This window comes from Balaenoptera musculus, chromosome 2 (assembly GCF_009873245.2).
Source record: "Balaenoptera musculus isolate JJ_BM4_2016_0621 chromosome 2, mBalMus1.pri.v3, whole genome shotgun sequence".
Lineage (NCBI taxonomy): Eukaryota > Metazoa > Chordata > Mammalia > Artiodactyla > Balaenopteridae > Balaenoptera > Balaenoptera musculus.
The window spans coordinates 70,545,319-70,563,711 of NC_045786.1; the positions used below are offsets into that span (position 1 = coordinate 70,545,319).

The 18,393-nt window shown below is 37.9% G+C and overlaps 1 protein-coding gene across 7 annotated transcripts in view; it reads right to left on the reverse strand.

The window, feature by feature from the left end:
• The window catches only part of USP3 (ubiquitin specific peptidase 3), a 227,306-nt gene that overhangs the window by 29,652 nt on the left and 179,261 nt on the right, over positions 1-18,393 (reverse strand). For 6 of the 7 annotated variants that reach the window (XM_036841463.1, XM_036841465.1, XM_036841462.1 and 3 more), the window contains 4 exons: positions 17,113-17,226; positions 8,199-8,345; positions 4,402-4,508; positions 4,146-4,226 (listed from right to left, as the gene is read on the reverse strand). In XM_036841463.1, coding sequence (XP_036697358.1) covers positions 4,146-4,226; positions 4,402-4,508; positions 8,199-8,345; positions 17,113-17,226 — 449 coding nt within the window. The remainder of the gene's footprint in view (positions 1-4,145; positions 4,227-4,401; positions 4,509-8,198; positions 8,346-17,112; positions 17,227-18,393) is intronic. The other variant, XM_036841461.1, reaches the window with a different exon arrangement.

An 18,393-nucleotide genomic window follows, 5' to 3' on the forward strand; every position in this document is an offset into this window, starting at 1 on the left:
TTTCCTACCTTTACTGTATGTTTACCTTTATTGGTGAGCTTTCCCATTCGTAATTTTCTCATTTCTAGCTGTGGCCTTTTCCACCTAGAGAAGTTCCTTTTCATTTGTCATAAAACTGGTGTTGCTGAATTCTCTTAGCTTTTGCTTGTCTGTAAAGCTTTTGATTTCTCTGTTGAATATGAACGAGAGCCTTGCTGGGTTGAGTATTCTTGGTTGTAGGTTTTTCCCTTTCATCACTTTAAGTATATCGTGCCACTCCCTTCTGGCCTGCAGAGTTCCTGCTGAAAAATCAGCTGATAACCGTATGGGGATTCCCTTGTATGTTATTTGTTGCTTTTCATGTGTTGTTTTTAATATTTTCTTTTTGTCTTTAATTTTTGTCAATTTGATTAATATGTGTCTTGGTGTGTTCCTCCTTGGGTTTATCCTGTATGGGATTCTCTGCACTTCCTGGACTTGAGTGTGTGTTTCCCTTCCCACGTTAGGGAAGTTTTTGGCTATTATCTCTTCAAATATTTTCTCAGGCCCTTTCTCTCTTCTCCTTCTGGGACCCATATAATGTGAATGTTGGTACATTTAATGTTATCCTGGAGGTCTCTTAGACTGTCCTCATTTCTTTTCATTCTTCTTTCTTTATTCTGTTCCACAGAAGTGATTTCCACCAGTCTGTCTTCCAGCTCACTTGTTCGTTCTTTTGCCTCATTTATTCCACTATTGATTCCTTCTAGTGTATTTTTCATTTCGGTTATTGTATTGTTCATCTCTTATTGTTTGTTCTTTAAAGTTTCTAGCTCTTTATTAAACATTTCTTGTATTCTCTTGGTCTGTGCCTCCATTCTTTTTCCGAGATCTTGGATCAACTTTACTGTTATTACTCTGATTTTTTTTTCAAGTAGATTGCCTATCTCCACTTCATTTAGTTGTTCTTCTGGGTTTTTATCTTGTTCTTTCACCTGGAACATATTTCTCTGCAATCTCATTTTATCTAAATTTGTGTGTTTGAGGTCTTTGTTCCCCAGGCTGCAGGACTGTAATTCTTCTTGGTTTTGGTGTCTGCCCCCTGGTGGGTGAGGTTGGCCCAGGGGCTTGTGCAGGCTTCTTGGTGGGAGGGACTGGTGTCTGCCCCCTGGTGGGTGGAGCTGGGTCTTGTCCCTCTGGTGGGCAGGGCCAGCTCAAGAGGTGTATTTATAGGTGGCTGTTGGCTCTGGATGACTTTAGGCAGCCTGTCTGACGATGGGTGGGGCTGTGTTCCCACCCTGTTGGTTGTGTGGCCTGAAGCATCCCAGCACTGAAGCCTGTAGGCTGTTGGGGGGGTCAGGTCTCTTTGCCAAAATGGTGACCTCCAGGAGAGCTCACACCAATTGAGTATTCCCTGGGGCATCTGCCACCAGTGTCCTTGTCCCCACAGTCAACCCCCATGTCCCCAGGAGACCTTCCAAGACCCTCAGGTAGGTCTGACCCAGGCTCCTATGACTGCTTTGCCCTGGGTCCCAGTGCATGTGAAACCTTGTGTGCGCCCTCCAAGAGTGGAGTCTCTGTTTCCTCCAGTCCTATGGAGCTCCTGCACTCAAGCCACCCTGGCCTTCAAATCCAAATGCTCCGGGGACTCCTTCTCCTGATTCCAGACCTCAAGGCTGGGAAGCCTGATATTGGGCTCAGAACTCTCACTCCTGTGGCAATCTCTGTGATATAATTATTTTCCAGTTTGTAGGTCACCCACCCACTGGTTATGGGATTTGATTATATTGCAGAAGCGCCCCTCCTACCGTCTCATTGTGGCTTCTTCTTTGTCTTTGGGTATAGAATATCTTTTTGGTAGGTTCGAGTCTTTTTTGTTGATGGTTGTTCAGCAGTTAGTTGTGATTTGGTGTTTTTGTGAGAGGAGGTGAGCTCAAGTCCTTCTACTCCACCATCTTGTCACCAGCCTCTCCCTCATTCTTAAGCAGAAGTTGAGCCCTCACAGGCAAATGTCTTTGATGCTTCATCATGAAAGGTAATTGCCACTGCATGCTGCTTTGTCTCTCGAGACAGCCTGGTTATATTTTTGATGTTGTATAGTTCAGTTACCTTATGAAAGTTTCTGAAATGTGCTGCCTTTCATCTGGAAATTTTTCTAGCCCTCTGGGTCCTTTACTAGGCGCCTTCTTGAAAACCACGAGCATCATCTGAAATTCCCGTTTTGTTGCATTTCGCAGATACTGCATGGTTTAGAAATTCTAAAGCTGACAGTAAGCTCTTTAACAAAATGAAGTCTGAGAATTCAAAGGAAAGCCAGCTGAGAATACAGGAAACATGTTTCCAGCCAAACCCTCAACACCTCAGGATGGTCTGGGCCCCCTGATGCTAATACCAATCTTTATCAGATTTCAAGGAGTCTATGCCAAGAAAAATACTACTTGGGATGTGAGGCAAATTCCATTTGCCACTATTCTTGTTTATAGTACCAGTCAACCACCTAAGTAAGCTGTGTCATACACTCTCCTGGATGGTCTCAAGAAAGGAATATCTCTCAGTATTAGGGCATTAAGTTTAAGTGGAATGTTACAGAGGCAATAAGAACCATGTATGACCAATTCAGGAGGGGTGGGGGGAATCAGCACTGAAGGAAGGAGGAAAGAAACCTGAACAAATGAGTGTCTCTGGGTCTTCCAATCAGTCAAAAATCATCTGGACTAATGGTTTTGTTAAACATGAGAAATTATTATTCAAATATATACCCACATATATATATTGAGGAACAGTATTTTTTACTACATTAATATTATTAGTGTTCTTATTGATATTTTAAGATGAAGTCAATCTAATTTAGATTATATAATTTGAGGCTCTTTAAAAATTTAACTTTCACTGATTTCCTCTCTAAATGATCAAATAATATTTGTATTATGCTTGTTAGCCTGTATTCACATGCCATAAATATAAAGGGAAAATGATCTGACAGACACTTGCTATCAAGTATACTGTGATATTTTCTTAATCAATCTCAAATAGGCCAAAACAGTTTTAGAGAAACATACTATAGCCACATATTTTAGGGGGAGGTGGCGTGGATGGGGCTTCCTTAAATTTATTCTGTACTCCTGTTCAAAAGAGACAATCAATCAACACTGTTGTATAGGTGGTGAACAAACTAAAAGCATCTACAAAGTGTTTTCATATACATTTTACAGGATAATTTGATTCTACAGCAGCACCGTCTAATAGAACTTTCTGCAACAGTGGAAATGTTCTGCATCTGTGCTGACCACTACAGTAGCCACTGGCCACATGTGGCTACTGAGCACTCTAAATATGGCTAGTATAACTGAGCAATGGAATTTGAAATTTCACTTTGATTAATTTAAATTTTAATAGGCACATGTGACTTCATGGTTGCATCTTGGACAGTAAAGTTTTAGACCAACAGAATCTTCTGTTTTGTAAGAAAAGTTTACATTATATGTATATTAATCATTATGACAATACTCCCTAAAACTTTTAGTGAACATGTAATTCAGGGTAGAAACTTTTTATTTTCCTTCACTGTAGAGGTACTTAATAATAGAACACATACTAGATCCTCTTTCTTTTGTCTATCCTAGTTTCTTCTTTCTATGACTAAAAAGAACAATTAGTCATTTTAGTGGTTGGTCAAGGACAGGTCTTTTGCCTTGACTAAAGTAGTTAATACTCATCAAGGAAAAAATCTGTTCAGAAATCTCTCGAAGTAAATGTGAATTTTAATCTTGCAATTAAAAGCAAGGCCTCAGGCTTAGCCAACAGTTATGTCATCAAGAGAGCTCTCAAATTATTAGTCATACAAAAGAGCGAATGACACCATAATTTATAAAACTTTTCTGAGGTTCTTTCTTCCTCTGGTTACTAGTGGAATATCCATAGAATAAATTCTATTTCATTAGATCAGAAAAAGTTTTGTTACAAACTTTCAATTTTAAACTAGTTTTAAAAAGAGGAGAAAGGTGAGAAATATTTTATGTTTCACCTGGCAGGTCAGTATCTCTGGCAGGCATTCTTGCTAAACAGAATTTTTTTGTACAAGAAGAGACATTCAGGTTTGACGCTTGTTAAGTTATAACACAAATTCATTAAAACAGTCATTTGCTATTTCAAGGGGGAAAAATTCTAGAACATTAAAGTATCTTTACCTCGTAATGAACAAACTGGTCCATTTTCTTGATTCTTAGAGCGCTTATTTCTGAACTGACTTGGAATATCTAATGAAAGGTCTTAAAAGGAAATAGGAAAACAGAACTGTTAAAGGAATATAACCACACTCAAAAAATAATTTCAAAAATTGATGTATTTTTAAGGATTTATCTCTTTACTGTCTTAGTTTTCAAAGGAAACATTAGTTATTATTTTAATACAATATCATATCTCCATATGCCACATATGTCTTACCTAGGAATGGATCAAACTTTCTAGATTCTGTCCCACATATGAGGCAGTTAACCTCATTTTGGAGAATGCCTCCGAATATAGCCGTGACAACTGTAGATGCTCCATTTCTAAAGAAAATCACACAGGAAAACATCTCAGTAAAAAACTAAAATACATATGTGTAAAAGGTCCTATAGGTGGCTCTGTTTGGGGGGGTATATGTATATATATATATATATATATATATATATATATACACATATATCATTTATTAATTTAAATTATAAAATAACACAAAAATTTCGAAGCTACATATAGACGTATACCAAATAAAAGGTTTAAGCCACTGGCCTTCCCCCAGCTCCTCTCCCAATCCCACTACTTTGTACAAAAGTTACTAACAAACAAACACTGAACATTTGCCATTACTAACAGATCACGTACATGCCTGTACTCAGGGCAACAGGACCCCTTTCCCTCAATTATACCCCTCAGAAAAGAGGGAACTGCCTTAGATTGGACCGTTTGCAAGACTTCTCATATTAGGGGGAGCTCTCTCAATTACTTTACTTTGAACAACAACCTTGATCAAAGATAGTTTCAGATTTTTTTTAGATGGTCATATTTGGGGGAAATGAGGTAAACAAATTTAATACATACTTACTTAGTAATCACTGGTGGAGATATGACTTCACATTTGAAGTGCTGGATGTTACTATCAACAAGCCTTTTAAAAAGCTCACTTAAAACAATATAATAATTCCCTTGTGGAGATCAAAAAATATGTACAGCACTTTAAGAACAATAAAAAACCAACTGTCTTAATGTTACTTAACCTCTCTGTGCCTCAGCTTCATCAAATGTGAAACAGGCATAACATCTATCTACCTTCGAGGCCTGGTGACGATGAAATGGGACTATACGTACAGTGCTTTTAGACAAGTGCTTACCAAAAAGAAAGCCCTTGGAGTGTTGTAAGCATCTTTTATAACAATAATCAGGATCATACCTGCTTTTTGCTTTTCTTTCCTAAGTACATATCTTGGACATGTAACTCACTCTTTGACAGGTGCACAGCCTGCCACGATATGGACAGAGAATGCACAAGAACAGCTGAGGAAGTGCACCAGTGACAGCATGATTAGCAAGCACTTATATTATTTAGCACTTACATGCCAGGCTCCATTCTAAGTACTTTCCATGTAAATCAATTAATCCTCACAACAACTCTGAGGTAGATAAGATTATCCCCATTTTGCAGACCAGGAAGCTGAGGTTCACAGGTTAAATAACTTGGCCCAGGTTCACACAGCTGGCCTGACCTGAGCACCTGCTCTGGACACTATGCTCCTTCTCTTAATTTAACTAATATAATATTAATGGGTAAATCAGCTATACTTCAATAAAAAAATATTATTTTAAAAACCAAAATGGCTTTGGGTTTCACTGCAACAACAGGAACCCACATACAATTGTCAACAGAACAAATAAAGATGAATCAGAATAAAAATATTAATGGATACTGAGGTTCATTTGTGTGCTTTCATTAATAGTACTACAGTGAACACATATTAACTTTTGTGCACTTATGCAGTTACTTGAGCCAGTATATTGCTCTTTTTCGCTAATAGCAATTTGAGGTGGTTTCTGTCACTTGCATCAGATTAGTACTCCTAATACAATGAACCGTACTTCGAGTTGCTCCAAATTAGACCTACTGCAATGATGAGACAGACAAAACCTACCTGAGCAATTCTATTATTTTAAAAGTTTGCTTCCTTTTCTATGAAAGGGCTTCCTTCCTTACTGGCAAAAGAAACATACTGTAGCTTTTTTGTTTTTTTTTAAGTTGTTCATAGGATACACATGGCTTCAGTAAATTACAAAGGGAAGATACAATGGGAACTGTAGGATATAATGGCCATTTCAGGTTTTAGGTTTAATATCTGTATCACAAAGGATATACACCCCCCAAAAAAATCTACTGAAAAATAAAGGGACTATGACTGACCCTTTCATCCTGATGTTCACACACACTGCTGCCTTTAATTAAAATGGAAACTGCTTTATTAAAAAGCAGTACATTTAAACTCAATGTACTTCTTCCTTTATAATTTCTTCCTCTGAGAAAAAGATACTAATGAATTCTTGGCTATCTGATGTGTATGGCATTAAGCTTAGTCAGTCATTATACAATGACTTAAAACAAGATTCACGAATTATTTCAAAATCACTGTTCCATTTATCGTAACTACACAATGAGAGAGTTTAAATATTGGCTACTTGGACAGGCTATTATGCTGCAAAGTTCCTTTATATTGGCACTCGTGATTTTCTATGTATTAAAAAGAACACATCCGCCATTTATTTCTACCATCCTCACCCCCACCTTCAGTAGGGTTCAGTGTGTTTATACGAATAAATACAAATACAGGAGACCTTTTTTTTTGTAGTTTTAGCAAATATGATCCTTAGATCCTGAAATGCGTCCTCCAGTGAATGTAAGGAAATATAAAGGAGCCTGAGTTTTGAATACTTGATAATTTTTTTATGTTCCTAACTCACTAATGGAACTTAAAATTACTATTATTTAAAATATCATGAAAGGGTATGGATTAATACTGAAAACTCATTAGTTACTAAAAGAACATCTTGTATCACACAATGTGATTCCCTAAGGGTGCCCTGGGCATCAAATAAAATAATAAAGACATATATCCTCTCACTTCACACAGACTGTCCTTCATAGAGCCCAGTTCAATATCCTTTGTGTATGAATATATCATCCTAAAATACAAAACAGAATTTTTCATTTAAGACTATGTTTGATTTGGTGCTAGCAGCAAGAACATTTCTACCAAATCACAGGTCCTTCCCTTTCTGTACTGGATTCTAATTTGAACCATAGCTCCTAGGACCTAGGTTCAAACATTTAAAAAAGTATGGCAATTCATATTGATTGCCCATCTCTGATACAGTCAGATTAGCTGTGAGACTGCTCTGTCATTAAAAAGACCTTATCTTACACAAAATCCGATTTACGGACTGCCAGGCAATATACTACAGCAAACCCTATATAGAACTTATTCTTTTCTTCTTTCTTTGGGGAGTTTGTCTAATAAATCCCTTTCCTGCATAGGTCAATATGAAACTCTTCCCAAAATTTGAACAAAAGGAGACAACTAACCAAGATCCAAGCTGAAATAAAAGTCAATTATCTCTCCCTCAGCAAAATAAACATTCTGATCTCAATGTATATTTTGGGGGTATTAGTACGTGGGAAAGCAACCCAAAAGGTTTGTTTTGTTCATACTGAGAGGCAAAAAAAAATTCTGAAAAGTTACAAATGCCTCAATTTGATTAAAGAACAGACATATTTTTGGAAAATTTAAGTCCAAATGAGGCTTTAGGAAAATTCACATTCAAAATATTTTAAGCCTTTGTTATTAGTGAACAAATGTAATTGTTTTAGTATATGAAAATTGTCTCCCATCCATTATTCAGTACATTTGGAGGAAAATTTTTAAGTGCTAAATTGTACAAATATTTTCTATTTCTTCAAGTTTAAAAGTAATCTATAAAAAAAACAAGTAATCTATAGCAAAGAACAATCAGAACTACACCTAGATGCAAGTACAGGACGCCTTCGGTCTGGAAGCAGGAGGCATGTGCTAGTCCACTTGGTCACAAAGTTCAAGTGCACAAAAGTTTCAGCAAAGGTCCACAAAGCTTTCCACCTTCCATCGTAAATCTAATAAACAATAACACCAGTAGAAATCTGAGGTCTTCCCGGAAAACAAAAGGAAACTAAATCTTACATGCAACATTTGTTACTTGCAGACAGAGTAGAATTCTCTTGCAGAATTGATGAGCGGGAAATACCGTTGAAACCGCCCTGGAGTTCCAAGTGCAGGTGGTCTAACAGGTAGCGCATGAACTCATGAGCGTCCTGCTGCTGATAGCCCCTTGAAGCAAACAGAAACAGTTACTGTGGGGCTCCGCCTGCCCAGCCAAACACGCAGGGGGGCAAAGTGTCGAGAAGGGCCACAGCCCTGCGCTCAGAGCACGGGGAGGCGCCCTGATCCTTCCTCCTCACTTCCTCCTTGGTTTACACATAAAAGTACCTTCAAGACAGAATTCCACTACTGAAAAACAAGTTTGAAAACACAGAATAGTAGAGTTAATTGGAATTCTAGTGATCTCAACTGACCTCACTTAAGAGGAAAACTGAGGGGCCAAAAAGGGGTTGTGTGACCTGCCTGAAGTCCTGCAAAAGGAGAGTAACATGTCTCCCGCATGGACTGAATCTTCCCGTTTCCCACATGGCCTCTAGAAGATGCTCACATGTTAAAATTTCACATCTTAACCTGCACCAGAAAACTAGGTCTAAACCACCATTATAAGAAATAAGGAATTTAAAACTAAATTTTTACACTGAAAGATACTAATTTTTAAACAGTGGCTGAAAGGAAGAAAAACTTTATCTAAAGAGTTAAAGATGTGTAACATTCTATACTTGCATCCTAATCTCTGATTCAAGACATTTTTTAAATAAATAAAAACTTTAAAACGCATTGGCTCATAATTATGCTCTAGCCTAAAACTTTAATATATACAGCAACATATTCTGAGGTTACTTCTTACACTATATTCAGTCAGGAAATTCTATGGAATTCTTACACTAATACAGATCAATGACAAGTGAACAGTAATGAAATCTGACAGAAAATTAAGCTGGTACAGTTGGAAGGTAATAGAGGTTTATGTAGATAAATCCAGCAATGATATCTAAAGTACATTCATAAAATTATGGATAGGAAAGACTACTGCCTACATTTTTACAGGCATGGAAGGTTCTCTTTAATCTTTGCTCTAAGTGGCAAGTTTTCTGGCCTGGTCTTGAGTCAAAACTGCCACCACTCTTCCAGGCAGTGGTTCCATAAACAAAATTTCTTTTAACCAGAGTCCCCCCCCTTTTCCTAAAATTTCTCCTGGAAATAAATTATGGAAATGATCTGCCTAGTCAATGGAACTTAAATCGAAAGTAACTTTAGCATTTCACTGTAACTTTTTCTACACTATTTAGCAACCAAATATTAATATATAGGTTCAAGTATTTCTTCTAAGACTCTTACGAATAAAAATGTTAAAATTCACAGTCAAAAGTTTTCAAAGTTGGTAGTTCCTTTATATATCTAAGGAGGTGCTTTAAACTTTTTCAACATAACATACATTTTTTTCGTGACTCAAAGGTAAGATCAGTATTTCAGGTCATATTTGAAATTCTATCACATATAAAAAATGTTTTATTCTCTCACCAAAATAACCTAATATCTAATCATTATTTTCTAAAATGGATCATGAAAACCAGTACCTTGTAGTTATGTCAATTTGCATTTTCAGACACATCCGTCCCTTTTTTAAAACAAACAATCTGTCTAATGTACATTAATGAACATTTCTAAACATACCATGATTCTCTTCTCTTTCCTTATATCAAAATACATTATTTTCTAATGTTTCCTTTACCATTAGAAACACATTTGTTGACCTACGTGAGATCATGGAACACACTGTTTTATAAAGATAAGTTATGGGATCTGTTTCAATTTGTGATCTTCACCGGATAACAAAAAGTCTATGTTTCTTCTAGGACTGGGACATTTTTTTGATTCTGACTAAAGAGACATTTACAATTCCATTTCTAAACATTTAAATAAAACCTTTCATTGATTTATCTGAAAATCTTAATAATTATTATTTAGTATATTAAATTCACCAGACTTCAGTTATCTTTTCAATTATTTCTCAGTTATACAGTCTGGGCTTCAGAGTTTCCTCTGCAGTCAACTTAGGTTTCTTCTGTTTGGTAATCATGTTAAAGGAAACACCCCTCACATCTGGGTGCAGTGTTCATGTTCTGTATACAGATTATTTCAGTGATGTCACCCAAACAGGTGTTTGTGAGTTAGTGAAGAAAAGAATTTATGAAGAACCAACTGGTATCTCTGTGACAGATCAGAATTGAAAGAGAAAAGAAGACAGAGGGAAAGCATGGTGGCTCCAATTTTAACCCTGTACCTTATCTTCACTTGTTTGTGACCTTCGATAAGCATTACCTCTTTCTCCTTAATGTCTACAGAAAATCTGTGTCATAAAGATGCTGTGAGAAATCATCCTTGGAGAGCACACTGCAAATACAAAAAGCCTAGAGATCATGAGGCATCCCTTTTGAATGAGGGGGCAGAGAAGGACAGACACTGCTGAGGCACAACGTATAGGAACACAGAGCAACTGTCTCTTCACAACAAGTTTTGACACAACGAGGCAAGCCGTATTTATTCGGATCTTAAGAACAAAGAAATGTTCCAATAAAGAATGATCAAGGAAAATGTTACTCTGCACTTGCTTAAGTGAAAGGCAGACACTGCAAGTAATAAAACAGACACCACATAATACAGGCACACACAAGCACTTGTGTGATGCTCCAACACGCACAACTGTGACACATGCCTGTGCATTACTGACCATGCTCTCTGTTTTGGCAGGACCAGTACATTATGTGTAAAATGGCAAAGACCAATACGGAATAGGATATGCCTCTACAGAATCAAATTTTATCATACTAGAACAAACTTCTTGTAAAGTACCTAGGACACATTAGAATTTTAGGTTCTGTTCATATTTAAAATAAGTTATTGTTTTGTCCAAATTATCTGCAAAACCAATATCAGTTAAATTTAGCTATTCCTATCCAGTGTGAGGCACCAATCAAGGCTGAGTTTCTTCAAGACAAAAATACCAGAAAATGAAAATGACAAATGATGTTTTGTTTACAAACACACACAAAAGAATACGATAGCTAAATTCTTAGTTAGAACTAATACAGCATACCTGGTTTTATCACACTTTGCTTTGTTGTGTTTTGCAGATACTGCAGTTTTTACAAATTGAAAGTCTGTGGCAACCCTGCATCAAGCCAGTCTATTGGTGCCCTTTTCCAACATTTGTTCACTTTGTGTTTCTGTATCACATTTTGGTAATTCTCGCAATACTTTAAACTTTTCCATTATTGTTATTATTTGTTAATGTGATCTATGATCAGTGATCTTTGATGTTACTACTGCAATAGCTTTAGGGTGCCACAAACCACATAAGGCAGCAGACTTAATAAATGTTGTGTGTGTTCTGACTGCTCCACCGACAGGCTGGTCCTGCCTCTCTCGGGCCTCTCTATTTCCTGAGACACAACAATATTGAAATTAGTCCAATTAATAACCCTCAATGGCCTCTCAGTGTTTAAGTGACAGGAAGAGTCGCATGTCTCTCACTTTAAATCAAAAGCTAAAAGGATTAAGCTGGGACTTCCCTGGTGGTCCAGTGGTTAAGAATCTGCCTTCCAATGCAGGGGACACGGGTTTGGTCCCTGGTCGGGCAACTAAGATCCCACATGCCGCGGGGCAACTAAGCCTGCACGCTCTAGAGCCCGTGCACTACAACTAGAGAGCCCGTGTGCTGCAACTACTGAGCCCACCCACCACAACTAGAGAGAAGCCTGCACGCCACAATGAAGCTCCCATGTGCCGCAACTAAGACCCGATGCAGCCTAAATAAGCAAATATTTTTAAAAAAAAAAAAAAAAGCTAAAAGGATTAAGTTTAGTGAGGAAGGCATGTCAAATGCCGGGACAGGCCAAGAGTTAGGCCTCTTGCACCAAACAGCCAAGTTGTGAAAGCAAAGGAAAAGTTCTTGAAGGAAAGTAAAAGTGCTGCCCCAGTGAAGACACGACTGATAAAAAAATGAAACCCTATTGCTGATATGAAGAAAGTTTTATCAGTCTGGATAGAAGATCAAACCAGCCACAACATTCCCTTCAGCCCAAGCTTAATTTAGAGCAAGGCACTAACTCTCCTCAATTCCATGAAGGCTGAGAGAAGTGAGGAAGCTGCAGAAGAGAAGTCTGAAGCTAGCAGAGGTTGGTTAGTGAGGCTTAAGGAAAGAAGCCACCTCCGTAACAGAAAGGTGCAAGGTGAAGCAGCAAGTGCTGATGTAGAACCAGCAGCAAGATAACCAGATCTTGCTAAGATCAATAATGAAGGAAGCTACACCAAATAACAGATTTTCAATGTAGATAAAACAGCCTTATACTGAAAGAAGATGCCATCTAGGACTTTCCTAGCTAGAGAGGAGAAGTCGACATCTGGCTTCAAAGCTTCAAAGGACAGGCTGCCTCTCTTGTTAGGGGCTAATACAGCTGGTGACTTTAAATTGAAGCATGCTCATTTATTATTCTGAAAAAATCCTAGGACCCTTAAGAATAATGCTAAGTCTACTTTGCCTGTGCTCTATAAATGGAACAACAAAGCCTGGATGGCAGCATATCTGTTTACAACATGGTTTACTGAATATTTTAAGCCCACTGTTGAGACCTACTGCTCAGAAAAGATTTATTACTGCTCATGGACAACACACCTGGTCACCCAAGAGCTCTGATGGAGACAGACAGTGAGATTAATGCTGTTTCCATGCCTGCTAACACAACATCCATGCTGCAGCCCACGGATCAAGGAGTCATTTTGACTTTCAAGTCTTATTCTTTAAGAAATACATTTTCGGGGCTTTCCTGGTGGCGCAGTGGTTGAGAGTCTGCCTGCCAATGCAGGGGACACGGGTTCGAGCCCTGGTTTGGGAAGATCCCACATGCCGCGGAGCAACTAGGCCCGTGAGCCACAACTACTGAGCCTGCGCGTCTGGAGCCTGTGCTCCGCAACAAGAGAGGCCGCGACAGTGAGAGGCCCGCGCACTGCGATGAAGAGTGGCCCCCACTTGCCGCAACTGGAGAAAGCCCTAGCACAGAAACGAAGACCCAACACAGACAAAAATTAAATAAATAAAAACTTAAAAAAAAAAGAAATACATTTTGTAAGGCTGTAGCTGCCACAGATAGTGATTCCTCTGATGGATCTGAGCAAAGCAAACTGAAAACCTTCAGAAAGGATTCCCCATTCTAGATGCCATTAAGAACATCATTCGTGATTCATGGGAAAAGGTCAAAATATCAACATTAACAGGAGTTTGGATGAAACAGATTCCAAACCTCATAGATGACTCTGAAAAAAGTTCAGCACTATTTGGAACAGCTTTATTTCGATATTTGCTAATTTACTGCAGTGGTCTGGAACCAAACCCAAACATTACTGAAGTATGCCTACATTGTTTAAAAAAACACCAAGCTGTTTATATTTTATATTTAACGTCCTCTATTTACAAATACCCAAAAAAGATTATTATTAAATTAAATCGATCTTTTCAAGTGATATTTTATTATCTACACAGATCTTTTATATTTTCTACAAAGCCAAGTAGAATAGCTAGCAAATTCAAGAAAGATTTTTCAGTAATTTATTCATCCATCATTTTTAAACATTTAAGAAAACTAAAACAAACTGTTTTGGGAAGTCAATGAAGATATATTAAATCAAGTTTTACATGAAAGTAGAAATAGCCTGTAAGTGACACGATGAATCAAGGGAATAAATACTATGACCTGATATGAATTATCAAGAGACTTTCCTGGAGAGTGTTAGCATTAAGCTGGATTCTAAAGAAAGAGATGTGACCACAGGCAAATACCGTAGGCAGGAAGCAGATGACAGACAAATATATGGAGGCAACAAGACAAAATCATGTTAAGGAAAGCAAGGAGTAACAAAGGCTAGCAGAAAAGACTATCAAAATTACAAAAGCTAATTGTCTTTTGACCCAGCAATTCCTCTTTTAAATACCTGCGTTATATGTATGAGATTACCCACTTCAGCACTATTTGGAACAGCAAAGAATAAGAAATGTAACCTATGTAATCACTGGTAGGGGACTATTAAATAAATCATGATGCAACCATAAAGTGGACTATTATGCAGCCATAAAATGACTGAGAAAGCTATTTATATACTAACATGAATCATCTCAAAGTAGAAAAACAAGATATGTTACCATTTATGTTAAAAATTATGCACATGCTTGTATGTATATACACACAGACTATCACTGAAAGGATACACAAAAATCTGTTAACTATGGTTGCTCCCGGAAAGCAAAATGAAAGGCTGGGGAATAGAGTAAAAGAAAAAACTTTCATTGTATAACCTTTCTTTACCTTTCGAAATTTTGAACCATGTGTATTTTTGTCTATTTAAAAAAAAATACACATTAAGGTATTTTTATGAAAAAAGAAAGGACAGGAAAAGCTGGGCATACTAGGAAGCCATAAGAAGTGTGGTAAGTAGATATATGTATGGTGGGAAGTTCAAACTCAGGAACAGTTTCCCTGCTGAGTGACTGGCTTTTGGTTTGCGTAGGAAAAGAGAAAGAATAGCTCTGATGATCTCTATGTCCAAAGCTGTTGATTACATTTAGGGTACTTTTTTTTCTGCATTTATTTAATAAATGAAAGTTGTTCCTACTTCTACATGCATGATTGTATTTCAGGCTCCTCACATTTTTTTCCCCCTTGGCCATGCCGCGCAGCTTACGGGATCTCAGTTCCCCGACCAGGGATTGAACCCAGGCCACAGCAGTGAAAGCCTGGGATCCTAATTACTAGGCCACCAGGGAACTCTCCAGGCTCCTCTTATTTCATTCCAAGGTATCACACTCCCTAGATACTGTCATATGTTAATCAAGGAAAATGGGCTTTCTAAACTTTAAAAAATTTTACTTTGGGATTATAAATACAAACATAATTCAAGACTCATTGCATTTCCACGTCGGCATGTTATAAGAACTTTTACCCTGTACACATAATAGGAGTAACAATTACGAGAAGAAAACCCTACCTCACACCTGGGCATTGTGCAGTGACCCTGCACTAAAACTTTATTCATGATATAATCTCAAGATCTAGAGCTAACCAAGAGAAAATTATTCTCTGATTACATGAAAGTAAGGAACAATCTGAATTACTACAGAATGAAGAGAAAGTTCTGCTAAGAACACACAGACATCCTATTCTGATCAGTCATTAAGGAAATCTAAGAGTTCATATGTAATAGAAATCACTCCAGAAACACCATACAAATTTCTCAACCTGGTTACCTATTCCAAAAGTTCTTTCCCTTCATTGGTAGGAATAATAGAATGAGTAAAATTAAGCAGCTAAAAACTTAATCATGCTCACAGCTGGGCTAAAGAAACTAGAAAGAGCAGAGATACGGGCAGATTTAGATGAAAAGTAGAATTCTATTAAATGAAGAGGGAACTGAGTCACCATGGCAACCAAGTAGAAGAGTATAAAGGTGGTTGGTGGGCCTCACTGGGGCATGCGGACAAATTACTGTTAACACATCTATCGCTGACCAACACCACAAAGACCTGGGTTCTAATTCTGGTCCCAACACCTAATAGATGTATAAAACTGAACAAACTACTCTCCTCTGTCTCAGTTCTGTCTTCTTTCAGATGGGGCTAACACTTCTTACCCTGATGGGAATTTTGTTGTGTTTCTTAATGAAGATCAGATATAAAATACCTAAAGTGCTCGACACATAATAGACATTCAACAAATGGAAGCAATTTTTATATAATAACCAAACACAAAGATTAAATCCCTATCAAGAGTCTAAGTAGGTGATTGTTAGACATTTTATAGCAAGTCCAGACGTGATTAGCAGTAACTTAATCACTTCTACCTTTCCTATTTAGAGTCAGGAAATTCTAAAATTCTTACAAAATTATTCTCTCCTTCTCAGGAGAGATTTAAATAACATGAAATATAAAAGAAATTCCCTTCAAAACAAAGACCAGGGTTAACAATAGTCAATTATGTCTGATCCTCAAGGCTAGACTCTTTGGTAAGGCAACAAATTATAGTCCTTTGAAGCTGTTACCCTTTAGACATTTCTCCATACTACCAATATATCTAAACCACTCTGAGAGAGTAAAGCAAGATATATTGCTGAGTTTTACTAGAGCCTGCTGGTTTTTAAAAAGGAGAGGGCTGTACATAAGGTGCCCAAATCATGACTAGTAGGAACCATGACGTGCTTCAGAAAGATAAAATCAGCAGAAGGTGGCAAAGGCTGCCGTCAAGCACCCGTAGAGCTTCAGATCTGCTGTTACCTACGGGGGGGACTAGCTTAGGAGAAGAGGTAGGTTTCTCTGACAGCAGGGCTGTTTCCCCACTCAAGCGAGACCAGATAAAGAACACGGGAAACGCTGTGACTCTATAACCACATTAGGAGATGATGTGCTAATTGTGTTACCTTCTGGAAAGCGAATGAATCCCAATGGACTTAGCTACAGTCTTGTGAGGTCTTCAGAACCCAGACCAGAACAGTGGATACGATACCATGGTTTTCTACTGATTACATTTGGATTTTTTTTTTTTAGCTGAAATAACAGGACAGTATATGATGATAATTACTCTGTATAAGATTTTGAAAAAAATCAAGGAAATTTTGTCCAGTATGTTTTCCTAGAGCACGTAAGTTATTTATAAGGGCTTTGTTTTTATAACAACAAAATGCCCTGCCTTTTGTTAAAGATTTTTCTAAGGCCTATCTATTATTTAAACACATTCGTCTAGTAGGATATATCCAACTTCTGCTCTTCTCCTTAAAAAACAAAACACCGGTTTCATTATTGAGAATACCACCACTTTGTTGGAAATTGTTTCAGGAACAGTGTAAAGACTAATATTAATGTTTTAAATATCCTTCATTAAATAATACTTACCTAAAATTCGGCATAATCTTCCAAACAACATAAAATAAGGACTCTGGGCTAAATGCAGTCTGGCTACCTTGCCATAATGCACAGAGTGTCTTTCTAAACTCTTCCACCAAAGACCTAGAAAAGAGCAGGGGATGATGAGACCCTCAGCATCAGTGAGAGGCTGCTATTTCAATACACAATGACAAACTGTCTAAAATCCACAAATAAAAAATGAAAACATAAAAAGAGTTTGGTCTCTTCTGAACTAAACCTGACAGCTACGTACAGCATCTCAAAACCCATACAAATAGCAGTAATTACAGACAAGACTAGTTTTTTAACTATATGGTGAACTCTGAGTATGCCAAAGTACTGCCACACTTGTAAAATAAAGCAATGGATAAGTTACAAACCAATTACCTAAGAATGTAATGTTTCAAAAAAACCCGTAAAACAAGTAACAGAATCTCTTTCTCCATCTCTTGCCTTTCTCCTTCCCGCCCCTCTCTAGGAGCGCACTTCCCAGACCTCGGCGCGTGACTGTCTGCTCACCTCTGCCGCAGAGTTCATCTGGCCACAAAGCTTCAACACTCACCTCTATACCAATGACTCTCAAATCCAAATCTAAACTCCAGATTTTTCTCATGACCACTTTTATTCAGCTGTCTCCAGGTTCCAGCAGGAATTTTCTACTGGCTGCCCTCTTGTCTCTTCTAACTCACTGTGTCCTAAACCTGCTCTCCGTACCCTCCCTACTGCCCCTCAGTCTCCAATCGCCCCTTCTCTCACAGGAATACAACTTCCATTTTTTTCTTGGCACATGAGCTCCTGGAATAAAAAAAATTTGAGTGTGCCCAACTTTTGACAAATTCCCTTAAAGGGAAAGAGTGGTCCTTCTTATTCACCCCTTCCTTCTGCCTTCCAGCTAGAATGAGGACGAAACGGTGGTGCGCCAGCACCATTGCGGATGACGTGGATAAGAGTCTCACCCAGGGCTGGTGGGACAGAAAGCCAGAGGAGCCCAGTGATTGTGTGAAACAAACCTAGATGGATAACCTCCAACTTTTACGTGAGAAGATAAACCACGGACGTTTAAGTCACCGTTAGTTTTGGTCTTCCAGGCATGCAGGTAAACTTACACACCTCCTCAACTTCAGTGACTGTATGTGTAGATACAGCTACCATACTCGTGGATACCTGGTTGATATCACAGAGAATCTCACTATCTTCTTTCTCAACCCCTGTTATCCAGTAGGTCCCTGAGATACAAATCATATTTTTTACTTCCTAGTACCTGAACCC